Source organism: Meles meles, chromosome 17 (assembly GCF_922984935.1).
Source record: "Meles meles chromosome 17, mMelMel3.1 paternal haplotype, whole genome shotgun sequence".
NCBI lineage: Eukaryota > Metazoa > Chordata > Mammalia > Carnivora > Mustelidae > Meles > Meles meles.
In genome coordinates, this window is record NC_060082.1 from 32,739,076 (window position 1) to 32,756,106 (window position 17,031).

General features: G+C 34.7%; 1 protein-coding gene across 2 annotated transcripts in view; it reads left to right on the forward strand.

Moving 5' to 3' along the window:
• DENND1B (DENN domain containing 1B) overlaps positions 1 to 17,031 on the forward strand; it is a 267,935-nt gene that overhangs the window by 222,715 nt on the left and 28,189 nt on the right. For both annotated transcript variants that reach the window (XM_045982799.1, XM_045982800.1), the window contains 2 exons: positions 5,194 to 5,250; positions 6,292 to 6,399. In XM_045982799.1, coding sequence (XP_045838755.1) covers positions 5,194 to 5,250; positions 6,292 to 6,399 — 165 coding nt within the window. The remainder of the gene's footprint in view (positions 1 to 5,193; positions 5,251 to 6,291; positions 6,400 to 17,031) is intronic.

Genomic DNA, 17,031 nt, shown 5'->3' on the forward strand with positions numbered 1-17,031 from the left:
ATATACATTTTCTTAGCTGACAGACATGTACATCTAGAATACTTCTTATTTTTTTCTTTTAAAAAAAGCTTTAGGGGTGCCTGCGTGGCTCAGTGGGTTAAAGCCTCTGCCTTCGGCTCAGGTCATGATCTCAGGGTCCTGGAATCGAACCCTGCATAGCATCGGGCTCTCTGCTCAGCGGGGAGCCTGCTTCCCTTCCTGTCTTCCTTACTCTCTGCCTACTTGTGATCTCTGTCTATCAAATAAATTAAAAAAATCTTTTAAAAATGAATTTAAAAAAGCTTTAAAAAAATTTAGAGTTAATATTGACCAAAGTGAATTCAATTATTAAAACTGTTGGATAGAAAGGATACTCCCTTTATATAATCTAAAACCAGTTCTTGTTTATTTCAAAGCTGTCAGTTAAATTGTGCACTTAGATTGAAGCAGTCCGTAACGAAGTGCCATTTTTAAAGATTTGATTATTTCATTTAACAACATATTTTAAATTCCAATTATATACTTGAGGCTAAAGTAGAAAAAATAGGAAAATATTGCATGTTCTCTTCCCTCAAAGATGCTTGACTCTCTATAATTAAAATTCTTCAGTGATTCTCCATGGCTGAAGTAAAACAAAAATTGCCATATCAATAGCAGTAACAGAAATAATTAATAAAATAAAAATCTCCTTAATATAATAGCTAAGACCTTCAAGACCTGATCCCTCTTCTGTTCTTTCAATTCACCCCAGCCCCTAGAACCTGCCATATTTCTAGAGATACTGAGCTACTCCTCATTTCATGAATGCAAGGTGTTCTGTTCTGCCTCTATTCTTACACAATCCATTTCTACTAACTGACACATTTATTTCTTGGATTTTTTCCACCCAATAAACACTAATTCATTCTATAAGACTTAGTTTAAGCATTAGCTGTTTCCCTATAAAATGTCCAACCCCACACTATAAGGGTTCGCATACCTTCTGGGTCCTCATATTTCTGTTTCAGCACTTCTTTTGCCTGTGTGCATCTTTATCTCTAGTATTAAACTGGTTGGCAACAGCTAGTGGGCTGGTATTCAGTAAAATAATTTTTAAATGTAGGAGGTCATATGTATTTTTTATTTCTAAAAGTATTCAGGGCAGTAGGTTTTCTGTAAAGATTTTATTCATTTATTTATTTGAGAGAGAGAGAGAGAGAGCACGTGCAGGCAGGGGGAGGGTCAGAGAAAGAGGGAGAGAGAATCTCGAGCAGACTCCACACTGAACATGAGCCCAATGCTGGTCTCAATCTCAGGACCCCAAGACCATGACCTAAGCAGAAATCAAGAGTCCAAGACTCAACCAACTGAGCCACCCAGGCACCTGAGGGCAATAGTTCTGATTTTATAAGAGTTTAATCTTCAAATGCTTTCTCAGTAAAGGAAGTGGTGTGATTGAATTAATAATGGGATAATATATTTTAATAAGCTTAGAACTTATATTCTCATTTTGACTTACAATTATGACATATATGTAAAAAAATCCATTTCAAAGATTACTAGGGAAGCTAATCTACAGAGTGGATTCAAAAATATGGTGCCACAATTCTGAGCTGTTTGAAGCCTCATTGTAGGAAGAAGAATCCATTTTGAATCCATTTTGCCTGGAAACAGCAGCCTGTGCATTTTGTTTGGTTGTTTCATAGTTTTTCTGGAAAACCTCTCTGAGTGTATCACTATCTTACTATAATACCGGTGGTTTGATTTACATACAGTTTTTGGAGAGATTTTTTTTTTAATTTTTTATTTATTTTTTATTTTTTTATAAACATATAATGTATTTTTATCCTCAGGGGTACAGGTCTGTGAATCGCCAGGTTTACACACTCACCATAGCACATACCCTCCCCAATGTCCATAACCCCACTCCCCCTCTCCCAATACCCCCTCCCCCCAGCAACCCTCAGTTTGTTTTGTGAGATTAAGAGTCACTTATTGTTTGTCTCCCTCCCAATCCCATCTTGTTTCATTATTTTTCTCCTACCTCCCAACCCCCCATGTTGCATCTCCACGTCCTCATATCAGGGAGATCATATGATAGTTGTCTTTCTCCGATTGACTTATTTCACTAAGCATGATACCCTCTAGTTCCATCCACGTCGTCACAAATGGCAAGATTTCATTTCTTTTGATGGCTGCATAGTATTCCATTGTGTATATATACCACGAGATTTTATTTTTTTATGATGAAATAACATATGTCCTGTGAAACATCAGACTAGCCTTGTTTCTCACATTCATTTAAGATTATAAAAAAGAAGGTTTCTCAGTCAAGTGCCTCTTATTTTATTCCTTGAACAAGCACTTGGAAATTTTTTCTTCAGTCTAAGAGAAAATGTTTTGTATTACTTTGCTAAATATGTTTTTCTCCTTAATTTTTCTCTATTTTCAACAAAAACCCAGAAATAAACATGTTCAAAACTTATTCATTATTCATATTTTTATCTTTTTCATCAGTAGAGTGTTTTATTTTCTGCAGAACAGTAAATGTTAACAAGTCAAAATTCTGCTCTCTGGAAGATAATTCCCTAAATTAATTTCAAGCCAATTAAGGTCTTCAGAATGTTCTTAATTGCTTTCATCATTTATCCTGTGATCATGTTGCACATGAATCAAGAAGTCAAGAGGTTTGGGACAAGTAAAGTCAGTTTGTGACATTTGTAGTTGTACCTAAAACTCATCTTTTCGAGGCTGCTCCAACTATGAACTCTTGAACTTCCTCCTTTGATCACAAATTACTATGAACAAAACTTCTGATGTCTCTCTCTCCTAAATGGGTTTAACAGGATTTATTTGCTTGATTTTCCGTAGATGGTAAGTTTTTAAAAACTGGGAACCATGTTTTAAACTCTTTCATTCATTCAGTAAGTTATTTGAGTACCTCTCGCGTACTAGGCGTTGTACTGGTTATTTGAGTTAGAGCCCTGCGTGTGGCACATAGTGTGAGTGACAGAGGTGCTGCCCCTGCTAGTTTTACGTTTGTATCACGGTCCCTTCACTCTGTGTTTTGGACATAGTACAGAGGAACCAAATATGTATTGATTGAAGGAAATAATGATTTTGTCCTGTTGTTAAATCATTCTTCTTTGCTTGGAACATTTTCTCTATGCTTTTTTATGCTTATATTTTTGTATCCTTATAGAAACCAGAAAGAAAACTGGAACTAACATGTATACTTTTCTTATAAATCTAAAAATAATGGTAAAGTGAATCCATGATTGATTTGGCTAAAAGATTTTCTGAGTCAATTTTTTTGTTAGGATTTTGCCTTTTATAAATTCTTAACTAAAGCCATTTGCTGGTTACTTCTCTGTAGAGAATACTTGTTTATTGCTTAGTTTCAACTTGGTATTGAAAAGAATAGAGAGAACGTCTGTACCCCATCTTCCAGACAGTCTGAAGAAGCTCTGTTGGAGGAGGTAGGGCAACAGCCATTTAAATAAATCAGTGCAGGAGCGCCTGGGTGGCTCAGTGGTTTAGGCCACTGCCTTCGGCTCAGGTCATGGTCTCAGGGTCCTGGGATCGAGTCCCGCATCAGGCTCTCTGCTCAGCAGGGAACCTACTTCCTTCTCACTCTCTCTGCCTGCCTCTCTGCCTACTTGTGATCTCTCTCTGTCAAATAAATAAATAAAATCTTTAAAAAAAAATGAATCAGTGCATGAATTACAGAATCATGACTGACATAAGATTCAACTGCATACACCAAGGAACATCTGAAAAGATTAGTGTGAATCAAGTGAATTTTCAAAGACTAGGGGACATTTAGATAAATTAGAATATAGACAGAATAAGAGCAAAGATGGATACAAGTTCTGGGGGATGGAAACAGGAATATTTTCTTGGTAATTATTAATTTTTACCTAATGGGAATGTAGGAGTTAATACAGGACCCTTTTTTACTGTGTATAATATGTTTTAATTTTGCCTCATTTGCAGTGAAGAAATAGTTGTTTATTTGAGTTCAAGACATAATTTGAGCAGTTACTATATACCAAATACTGTATTTGGTACTACAGATATTAACAGGAAAGAAATGAGACACTTTCCCTAAATGAACTTGGGAAGATATGTATTCACTCTTCCTAGAAGTAACTTGGGAAGGTACGATGGTTTGATAGAAGGAACAAGAACATTGGAATTGGAAAGTCTTAAGTCCCTATGACCTTAGTTTCCATGTCTGTAGAAGGAGACTCATGATGCCTTTTCTCTCGTAAGACTTATATTCAATAGATACTTTTTAAAACCTTAGTTCTTCCTTCCCTTTTGTGATGGTGGGAAGTTGGACTTAGAAATGATATAGACCCAGATTTGAATCTAGGCTATGCAGACCGATGCCCTCTGAGTCACTTTCCTTATTTGTAAATACAGTAATAATAGCACCAACTTCACAGACTTGTGATGATTAAATGAGCTAATACATGCTAGGTACCCAGCACATGGTCACATACCAAGGAAACACAAGATAAATGTGAATTTCCTTTCTTTTCCACTCTGGCCACTCTGAGTGGGAATCTCCAGTGGAAAAAAGGCCAAGGCTTAAGGGAGGTCCCCAGTTATTGGTCTTTAGTTAAGTTATATCCCACAGGAATTATATCAGGACCTGAGAAGCTCAAACACTGCAGTCAGATTCCCTGTGGAACAGGAGGATAACATCTTTTGTTAAGTGACTTTTAATTTGTACCAGAAAAACTGGGCGTAAAATAGCTATAACATTAAGATACTTCTGCTAATAAAAACCTGTGTCTGCCTGTAAAAACATTTTAATAACGTTTTGCAAAGCTGCCTGAGTTTCTTAAAACCCAAATATTTGCCCCAATCGCCTGCTGCTGGGATGACGTGGATTCTGCTTTTCACCCCCAGTTAATCACAATTTCAAATTAGGACTGGGCAGTAGTCATCTGGTTGACTCCTGTATTTTCTATAATTTAGGAGGTAAAGCAGGCTGTATGTTAGCCTTTGTATGATAGTAGTATGCAAATAGAGATTAATCATGTTTTCACTAATTTAGATATAGTAGTGGGATGGTCTTCCTGAAAATAAAGTTTTAGATTATAATTTGTTCTTTTTCTAAATAATATGAAGTTAGCAGATTTCATGAAATGAGATCTCATCTGCTTACTCTTTAAGTAGTAATAGAACCATGCTGAGCCAGACTCTTGTGTTACCTTTTTCTAGGCAAAAAATCATGCAAAGCAGGGGATAAAGGAAGTGAAGAGTAAGCTAAAACACAAGGTATGTCATATCCTTCTTTTCATTCTTCCTTGATTCTTGCATTAGTTTGAAGCTTATACTTTACAAATCACATGAGATTTATGTTTTTAATGACGTTTGAAATATGCTTAGCCCTTTGTTCAGCAATGTATTTTTCATAACAAGCCCTCTGGCAACTATCTGCCATTCTATATGCAGTCACTGAATAATCTCTTTATTGTTTGCATATTTTATCACAGAACAACGGAGATCTTCAAAGATGCTTTAACAGGATGTATGTTTTCATAAAGTTGATTGCCTTGATATCACAATTGAAATTCTTGCTTCAAGCTGAGAATTTCTTTAAAAAGATGATCTTGGGTGCAGAATTAAGCCAGGAATGCCATCATTTGGTTTTATAGGATCTTTCCAGTAGTTGCTGCTTTAATTTGAAGCATGTTCTTAATTTATAAAAGATTGTGTTTGAAGATGTGTATTTGAATCTATGAATATTGCATATATATGAATATTTATGTGTATGTGTATGTGTTTTTGATTTGAGTACATATTATATCTTTGCAGATTTTTGTCAGTTGTTTTGAATTTCTATCTTTGAAGAAAAAATATTACTTAAAACTTCCATTTTTATGATGGAGAGTAAACAATCTTTATAAAAATTTTATACAAATTTTTCAAAATAGAGACTATTTTGGAAATTATTAACTCATAATATAGAAAAATGCATTTTCTTCCTAAATAGATTTTTTTTTTTAAGATTTTATTTATTTATATGACAAAGAGGGATCACAAGCAGGCAGAGAGGCAGGGAAAAAGAGAGAGAGAGATGGGGAAGCAGGCTCCCTGCTGCGCAGAGAATCCAATGCAGGGCTTGATCCCAGGACCCTGAGATCATGATCTGAGCCGAAGGCAGAGGCTTTACCCACTGAGCTACCCAGGTGCCCCGATTTTTAAAAATTGTATCTGAAGTGTTATTTTGCTCTTTACATCTATATGAGATAGTTTGTCTAAAAGTAATACAAGAAGCATTTTAAAATAATCACTTGTATATTTCCTCCTGTGTAGGAAAATGAAGAAGATTATGGGACCTGTTCTGGTTCTGTACAGTATACACCAGTTTACACATCACACAATGAAAAGGGAGGAAATACAGAAAAGCGTAAGCTTGCCCAGGTGAGTTTATTTACTCTTATGGCTCCAAATTCTAAAATTATGTAATTCTAGTTAGTTTTTAAAGAACAGTTTTGGACCCATTCTTTTGTTGTTGTTGTTTTTCATCATTATGGTAAGAAAGTTTGTGTTTCCAGTCAAGGAGGTTGAGTAGGTAGTATCTGAGCAGGCTGCAAGAGGATTAGGAATCGGTCATTCCAGAAACCAGTCTCTACATACTTTATTATGTCGTCATAGAGTTCACAGTCCAGGAAGGGGAGAGAAGCAGTTAAGCATGTGATTGCTATAGGATGTGAATAGCTTGATGATGAGGGGGAAATCCTAGATTTCTACTACAAAAATAAAATGAAATTCATACATGGGAATTTGACTGTTAAAATCCTCTATAGAAATTAGAATATAAAGTAATATGTCTGTTTTTTTTCTACAGTTAGATATTTTATTTGCTATAAATATTTAAAGTTTCTGCTTATATGTTGATGTTATGTAAAATACTGTCCTAAAGGGGGAAAGTGTTCAGAATTATAGCTATATGTACCTCGGTTTTGCTTTATAAATATGTTTTTGAAGGTTTATATGATCCAGATTTGTATACACCAAATCATATTTTAAGTGGCCTTAGAAAACTAGCTTTTAAAAAGAATTGTCAACTGGATTATACTTCATTTATTGCAGTCACTGATGTTTACAGATGAGGGAGGTGAGAGCCAGAACAGTCACCTCACCTAAGACTTATAAGGAGTTAGTGGGAAAGTGGGATGTGAATGCATCCCTAATACTCACTTAGCTTTCCTGGATCTGCACACACTGCAGGAGTAGGGATGGCCTTAAAGTGCTTCTCTGTGTCATGAGGGATAGGGAGAGGCCAGTGAAGCTGTACTAAAACCCTCGCCTTTATAAAGAAAACTCATTCATTTCTTTATAAAGAAAATGGCATCTACTATGTACCAGTCATGACTCTAAATGTTCCAGGAGAAGCAAAACACATCTCTGCCTTCGTGGGACCATTTTTATTCCATACTAAGTGCCTTCTCTATGATCTATCCATTTATAAATTTATATTTTCCATACATTAGTATTGGTTAATTGCAGCATATTGGTAATAATGCTGATTGTATGACCTACAGTAAGCCCTTCAGTAAATAATTCCACAAGTATAGAAACCTTCTCTGGCTAACGTTAACTGGAAAACATGTATTAATTTGTAAACTAATGATGGATTTACAATCAATTTCTCTATGTTTTTTCCATCACTAGCATTTTCAATTCCTTTTAGTCCTCAAGCTTCAACATCTTAAAAACTTTTGCAAAATGTTTATTGCCTTAATATTGGAGCAGTTATGTTTTATTTACAATGGTGCACTGATTTTTTATGTGAAAAAAGAGTGAGATCTTTGTTACTTATCGGATGGTTTAGGGTAGAAAGAAAACATGAATTAGAGAAACCCTTGTCCCAAATGTCGGTTTTAAGTTAGGAATACTATTTTTAGCTCCTCATTTAAATTTTTAAATCTTCCTTTCTTTAACACAGCAGTGTATTTCTATGATAATTTAGTTATAAGTTATATTACAGATTTCTGTTTTTGTTTTCTGTTGGACAATTTCTGATAGAGAAAATTGCATTAAGTTACAGACAACCTTACAGGATAATAGGTTATATTTATTGCATACTTATCCTGAATTTTCATGGCCATCACTTATTATAATATCATTAATTCAACTATCTGTATTCATCAGTTAGCATTTTGTGGTTTTCAGGCGGACATGACAAATGATGACTGTAACAAGAATTAAGAGAAAAAGTGCTTATTCTTTTAAGAATTATAATTTTCCTACTTTGTTCATAGGAATTTGTTAAGCAGCATATTTAGATTTATTATACAGGTGCTGGTAATTTCTGAATATCAATCTTTCAAGTGATAAATATCTGAGTTTTAGGTAATGTGTCATCCCCATATATGTATTTCTTTGTATACATGTGTTCCATTATAGAAATGGGTGTATATACCTGTGTGTGTGTTTTAACAGGTCAATTTGTTAAGGATCAATATTTCCAATCATTTGTAACCCAGCAGTATTTATCACAATCTGCTGTTTTTCTCTGCTGAGGTTAGGCGTAGGAATGTATGTAGCCCTATGGTAGGACTGGAACCAGAAAATGGAAGAAAGCAAAAGCACTCAGGGAAGAATATCAGCCCTCCCCCTCACCTCTTACCCCCAGCCCTCCCCGTGTCCCAACCCATCTTCTCTCTGTGTCTCTCTCTCTCATCCGGCTTGTTCTTCTCTCTGCTTAACTATTCACTGTGCCCTCCATAGAGAGGTTTTCTCAACTCCTCCATGTGCCTGACACTGTGCTTGCAGGCCCTCAGCTCAGCCAGCTGCTAGAAATGGACCGCAATTCCTAGATCCACTCTCTTGTGGAAGAGTGTCATCAGCCCACTCGGATCAAGCTTTAATCCTTGGGTCAGTCAACTCTAGCCAGGGAAGCAAGGAGAATACCATGTACCAAGAACACTGGCAAGTAGTAGAGGTGAACAAGGAAAGCAGTTCTCAGAGGAGGGTTTTAAGGACAGTGACAAAAATCTCAGAAGATTTTTTGCTACCTCCAATTGCCTTGTAATCATTTGACAAAAAGTCGCCTTTGTAAAAAGAAAAAAAAATCTGTATTTTTAAATACTTAGGGGCTGCTCTTTGTACCATAAACCTGAAGCTTGGCAAGTTTCAGGTCAGCCAACCCTAATGGGTCATTGTTGCCTCAGTTCCCACATGAGAATTGAGCCATTTACACAAACAGACTACATGGAAAATAAGCTTCAAATACATTGTTTGCATTTGGGGCAAGGAAATCAGTAGGGACCGGGCATAGTCTACTGCCTTTTCTTTGTAGTCTGATACCACAGAAGCTTCCTTGGTTCACTTTTTGGAGGTAATCCAGTCTCAATGATTTGCTAGAAATATGATCCATTGTATAATACAAGAAACAGAAGCTCATGCTAGAACCATGAAGATACTGTTCTATGATTATCTCCAGATCAATAAATAGTCTTACTATTGTCTCTCTAAGCACAATAATATTAGGATCTGAGCCCATTAAGATTTCCAATTACATATGTAAGCATTTCGAGAAACAGATATGGTTTGAGGCATAATCTGGGTATCAATAAATATGTCAGAGACATTATGTTTATTAACTTGTTTATATTCTACTTATTTCCAAAAATAATTGGACATTTTACCAGGAGTCATAGAACAAAAGATTGAAATGTATTTAATTTAGATAAGATTCAAGTCAGAGAGAAAGTGCAGTAAGAAGCTAAGGCCTGTGGCGCCTGGGTGGCTCAGTTGGTTGAGCATCTGCCTTCAGCTCAGGTCATAATCCCAGGGTCCTGGGCTGGAGCCCCGCACCAGGCAGGCTCCCTGCTCGGCGGGAAGTCTGCTTCTCCCCCTCCCACTCCTCTGTTGCTGTGTCTCTCTCTGTCAAATGAATAAATAGAATCTTTAAAAAAAAAGCAGCAACAACAGCAGCTAAGGCCCATTCCCTTGCTTAGTGGCCAAAATGAAAAGGCAAACACACCTACCATGATTCATGATGTACAAGGATTAAAATAAAATTGTTCAGGAGGCATGCAACTATTCCAGGAAATAGGGCTAGACATTGTGGATCCCACAGGTGAAGGCAGTGTCCCAACAGCTCCCATCCAGTGGAAGTAGCCAAGAGAGGCAAGGAACACTGTTTTAGGGACAGAAATCTGATTTTCCTTCTTTCTCTCTTCTGTGTAGTGTCTATCACTTGAAATACTCAGGTTTATTAATACAAAGACAGTTTTTTTCCTAAGAAACTATTAAAAAAATAAAGGCTACAAGTAGAAGTAAACTTAGAAGTCACTCTTTTCTTCTGTCAGTCGGTCTCACCGAATTAGAAGAGTAACATCACTGTCTCATGTTAGAACCAGCCTCTCACTGAAGGACCATCTCACATTTGATTATTCAAATAGCCATACACTCTCACTCTCTGTCTCTCTCTCTCTCTCTCTCTCTTTAAGATTTTATTTATTTATTTGACAGAGAGAGACAGTGAGAGAGGGGAAGTAGGAGAGGGAGAAGCAGGCTTCCCGGGGAGCAGGGAGCCCGATGATGATGTGGGGCTCGATTCCAGGACGCTGGAATCAGCCACACTCTCTTAAAAGTCTTGCCATGTGGTAAATTCAGTCACCTAAAAGTGAGATTCCATAGGACCTCTAGGATTTGGTGATACAGATTATTTTGAGGTCTTACTATTGTTTCCAAACTACAATTTTTACAGAGTGGAATAACATTGAAGTACACTAGAGTGAACTTGGAAAACATGAGGATGAGACAGCAAGGCTGTCTGTGTGTTTGTGTATATTATATGATTAATTTAAAACTCCCAGCAATCCAAGCACACTGGGAATGATCATCCCTGTTTTTCAGATTTAGTAACAGCAGAGGGATGAAGAAATGTGACCATAGTTCTACAGTAATGAGTATCAGAGTAGGGATTGAAAAGCAGACAGACTGATTCTGGAAGTTAAGTAGCTAACCACTGCTGTCACGCCTTTGTGTTGGGTGGAGTGTTTGTGGAGGAAGGGCTGTTGAAGACAAAGTTATGGTGTTGAGAGCCAGAGAGACTTGACTTTGAAAAGAATACTAGCAGTTAGCATTGATCAAAACACAGTGTCCCTAAGCTGTACTTTCTACATTTATAAAATGGTAATGACAATACATGTCATTTTGATAGGATGCTATAGGCATTATGGATAATATGTATAAAACACCTGCCACATAATAGGCACTTAAAAATTGGCAGCTACCCATTAATGCATATACACATATCTTGAACTTCAGGTCTCTTACCACAATGGCCCTGACTTTCTTCTCTCTTAGTAGTAACTGTCCAGAGCCACTAACAGTCCTCTGGTCCCCTAAATTAGTGTCTGTCTTCATTCTAAGTACGGATAACTTTACATCCCAGTTTATGATTTGAGAAGAAATATATAGCTTATTTTCCTGAGAAATGTCTTAATTTCTAAGTTTAAAAGACCTCAGATATGTCATTTTATTGTTAGTAGAGGTATCAAAATAAAGAATGTGGGCTTTACTTATCCCAATTCTTTATCCATTTGAGAAGTTGATCTCAGCTATGTAAAGAACTTTACATTTCCAGTTTCAAGCTAGACTTGGATAAATGAAACACTTTATTTTCACCTGTTTTTCAAAAGATGAAAATGAGATTATGGTTGCTTAAATTTCAAGAATGTATTTTAGTAAGTGAAAAAAATCAAGTTTCATAGTCTGGGTACTGTATAAAAGAACAAAAATTAAAATGTATGTTGTTTTAAGCCTGTATTCCATTACTTAGCTTGTGTTTGGAATAGATAGTGAATCTACATCTACACCCCAACAAATAGTAATTTGTGTGCTGGTCTGCTAATTAGTATGGTTATTTCCCGTTTTGTTGATGAGGCTTAAATAAATGTCAAGGGTACAGCCATGAAGATCTCCCAATTAGGCTTCACATTTGTAAAACCCAACCCTTTTCCCTTTTGTGTGAAGATGACAGTTCCAACAGCAGCCCCAGCCTAACAGGACTCCAGGGAAAGGATCCTCCTCTGGTTTTATTGAAAACAGGGCCAGTTGGGTCCAGTGAGAATACTGCCACTGGTCATGGTGCAGAACAGTTTTAATCTTGACTACACACTTAAGTTCTTTCATCAATTTTATTTTAGAATACTGACTGTAGTCTTCGTGAACAACGTTTATACTAAGTCTGTCCCTGAAAATTATGTTTTAAGAATATTTATTTGTAAAAATTCATGGAAGTTTTCTAAGAATGAGAAATCCCTGTAAATCTGCAAAATTTATATGAATCTAAGATGCTACTCCATTTTTAATAATATTAGCCTTTCTTAACTTATTCTAGCAGTTGTAATGTGTATGCATCTGCGTATCTATATAGGACACACACATGTACACACACATACACACACACACATAAACTGGACTAGTGAACTGCAAGCAGGAGCTTAGCTATATTACAAGTCAACATTAACAGATGGATGGCCCTAAGCAAGCAAAACCACGGCAACAAAATCTAGTGAAAGTAGAGGATTGAAGCTTTTTGTTGTTAAGCCCTATTAAAACCTTGGCACACATATCACTCTTAACTATTTCATGTCTGAGACAAATAGCAATGCACTCAGATTTATTTCCAACCTTTCCAATTAATTGTATAAAAGCAGCATGAGAAAATATGAATGGAAGATTATTTCCTCATTTGCAATATGATATAGTGTGCCTGTTGATAAATACTTACACTTGGAACATAGTCAAGTCTTTAACCCAAATACAGTGTTTACAAATAGAAATATGTGTAATAGTCATAATGTCTACTAATAAGACCAGGTACTATGAAATTAGTGGTTGTTGATTCTACTGTTATTTTTTAATGATTATTTTTTATTATGTTATGTTAGTCACCATACAGTACCATATTCACATACAGACTAATAGTTTAAGGTATGAAGAGTTACTTTTTGAATGCATAAATAAGGAAGATATTTACACCATAAAATGTAATCTCTGTGATTTTCCTTTTTACCCATTATACACTGTTAAACTATACTGTCATTTTGAATCCTTATGTATTTAATGGCTTATCAATCATCCTAGTAGATTTATGGAATATAGCACAACAGCCATGAGCTCATTTTATAATTGACAAGTAATATAATTTCATCTTTAAAGAATGACTTAGAAGTATTTATATATACATTTCTGGCATCGAGAGACTTGCAAGTAAGGCATTTCAAAGCCACATTTTTGTTGAATGGGGACTTAAAAGACATCCTAGTACATAAGCATGTTTTTAAAAATATGAATAATCAAGAGGTTTACATTTTACAGATATAAATTTCATATTTTAAAATGTCACAAGTTAAGTTGCTATGAAATTTATAAGATAAAAACTTAGATTCTCTAAATTATTTAGTTCCTAAGCATAATAAATAATGGGATATTCATACCTAGTGGGATGTGGTTTATGGTATTGTGTTTATGACCCTCTTTTCTTCACTGGAATTCGGTGGACTCTGGGAATAAAATGAATGTAATTAAAGATAGCATTTTTTACTCAGGTGACACAATAGATTTTTAAAAATGGCACAATTGTTGGGATCTTTAGAAATACACAGTTTATTTAGTAGCTTTGCTTTATTAGTCAAGAAAGAAATGGCATAATCATTATTTGCAGAGGGAAGACACCACTTGCTTTCTATAACCAAGGAAAAAATGATAGCAAATCACAATGAGAAAGATAATAGTGATCTGGAGAGACGGGGAAGAAATGGGTGTATGAAGGAGGAGGGCCCAGATAACTGGAAAGAATGCTTAATGTAAGTTTTACAAAATAATAAGTTTAACCAAATTATGATAAGCAAAAAAAAGAAAAAAATCCCATTTCTTTAGCACTTTTTGTAATTTGGCTCAATATTGAGAACACTATTATGATGACAAAGCTAAACTGTTGAATTAAAATGATAAAATCTATTAGAAAGTTTTAATTGATAAAAATACTTTGAAATAAAATATGTCTCTATTAAAATATACCCACAAAATATTGCTTAAATGAAAACACCATTTTAGATGTCTCTGTCCCAAAATCACTCTTTGACATAGCATATATTTAATTTATATTAATGTCACTAATTTTAAAGAAATTGATGATTCACAGACCTGTACCCCTGGGACAAATAATATATGTTAATAAAAATAATTTTAAACAAAATATTTTTTCCTCCGTTGCTTTCTGTTGAAATAATATTAATTTCCAACATGTCAAATTTCATTATGGTTAAAATCTGTACCTTGCCGCCCACCTCCCCCCATTCAGTTATGGATTACAAGAATGCCCTCTAGTGGCATTGTATATTACTTTGTTTCATTTGAAATGAGGTTACAAACCAAAAGAAATTATAAAATTTGCCATACAGAATAATCTTTTCTAGAAATGCAATAAAATACACATTGAAACATTTATATTCTCATAAAATTATTCAAGAACATTATTTTTTCAAAGAAAAAATTCAAAACCAGCTCTTTTCAGTAACTGGCTGGGACTTCATTTTTTAAAATGTTTAGTTCTGCGAACAATACCAGGTATACTAAAAAGACATGTGACCATGTTCAGTATATATTATGACATCATTTTAGGTTGAAATATACCTTTCCAGTGTTATATTTTACTCTTCAAATTTATTGCCACAACTGACTATGTCATTTATTACAAAGTCTTGAAACAAAAACAGTTACTGGGTTTTCCTTTTAGTAAATATGATGAGTATTGACATTCTAGACTTTACATCAATAATCACATTGCTAATATTTTTCCTTGTTACTTTCTATTCTACTTAGAGTTTCCCCCTGTTTTTTTTTTTAAATTATTTTAAGGGCTTTTGGTGAAATTAACAATAACTCTCTATTCCAAAAGTACCCAATTTTTAATCGACAAATTCTTGTGTTCTGCCAGGCATCCTGGGATTAAAAAAAAAAATGATGATGTTCTTCCTATTTTGTATATAGAACTGCTTTTAAGGTTGGGTAGAGATCAATGTTAGTGTTGATGAAAGAGGAGGCCAGTCTTTTCTTTGTAGGGGTTACGGCTGCTGCCTATTAATGTCCCTCAAGAGAGAAAAATTTCCAGGAATGTCAGTAGATTATAAATACAAGAGTATAATAGAATCTTATTATAATTTGAACTGGATTTGTACCTACTACACATTGTTTTGTTTCCTGATACAGAACATAAAAATATTAGAATAATGCATAAATATCTTAACAAGTTAGCCTGTGCCCTCATGCCAATTACAAAATAGGACTACTGTGTGGCAGCCTTTTCTGGAAGTTCTTTATGGTTTTTCTAAGGTTTGAGTTTAATACTGGTCATTTCACAGAAGTCTGTTCCCTCTTTGAGTTTACTAATGCCTGATAGTTGTAAGATAATGCTTTTGAAGCCAAAATACATATGGAGTAATTGCAATTTCTGTTAAGATTATGCTACATTCAACACAGGAACCATATTAAGACTCCTTCCACACATATACACATTTATGCTCATGATATGTTGATATGATAATCTGAAAAATAAAATCAGCTAAAATTATAAATTAAATATTTTAATCTTTAGTTATGTGCTTTTTACAAACATAGTTTATTGGGTGGCTGGAAATAATGTTGTCTTGTTGGTCACTGCTGAGTTTTTAATTGTTTATTCCAGCTAGAAAAATCATCTTCACATCACTTGGTAAAAAGAATCAAATTCTGTTTTATTGAAAATACAGTGGACTTGTTGTGCATGAAGAAACCTTTTTAAATGTTAAAATATTGAAACCCTGTCAGCAAAAGTGAAATTACAGATAGTTTGCCATTTATAAAAAATTTATATACTTATCTGTTTTGCTTTGTGAATAATTTTAAGTCTAATACATATTCTTATATTTATACTGATCAATAATTTCTCAGTAGTGAAAAGTTACTGCAAGAGCTTTGTTAAATTTTGCATTTTTAAATATTAAAGAACAAAAAATAATTAAACAATGTATTTTAAATATTTATAGTTAACATAATTATTTAGCATATGAACTGTCTTGAAAAACTGGCTTTAAAGTATTAACAATTCACAGTCATATTGCTTATAAACACAGATAAGAAATGAATATTGTGAATACATGGTCTTCTTTCCATTTATTAACACATGTCAATGAGAGAAGGTCTTTTAGATAACTAGTACAATGTTGCCCTTGGGTATGTTGTATATAATCTCTAACAGTGGAGAAATGATTTGTGTTTCTAGGATGACTTATTTTCCAAAGTAAAAGAAGTCAAAACTTCCTCAAGGAAACTTCCTAATATCAATAAAAGGACTCTGTAAAGTGGTCAGTTCCGATTTCAAATACTCTGTCTCTAAAATCTAAGATGGAGATTTCTTTAGTCTAATTCTACAAGAGTCCCCAACTTAATATTAATTAAAATAAGCATCCATTAATGTAATTAATGGACAACATCATGATGGAGAAACTATCTAATTCACCTCAACAAAAACTACTGAGTATCTGCTATGTGCTAGTTTACAAATTTTCAAGGTCATGTACCTCCTGTAAACAGTACTATGTGCAAGGACTGCTTTCAAGATCATTTACCTCATTTTACCTTATTAAGGACCATCTTTTACAAATTCAGAAAGACTTCCCTTCATTGACCTTTGTATTTACTCTTCCTTTTCATCACATTCTTTATTCTTTACATCACATTCATCACTAGGCACTAAGACCCCGCGTGGAAGTGTAAAAGATCTTGGGCTTTGGAGTATAACAAACCTGGACCTGAATACCAGCTCTGCCACTTGCATGGTTTTTGATCTTGAGCAACTTGCCTACCCTCACTAATCCTCTCAGCTTTCGGACCTATAAAATGATGATAGTGTGTTCATTCCTGTAGTTATTGTGGAGATTGGGGTTCGTATAGTGAGAGAATTTGTTTTTCCAACACTCACCAGAAGTTTAATAAGTATTAGGTGATATTGTTTCTGTTCCATCCACTACAACAGCAACCTTCACAAAA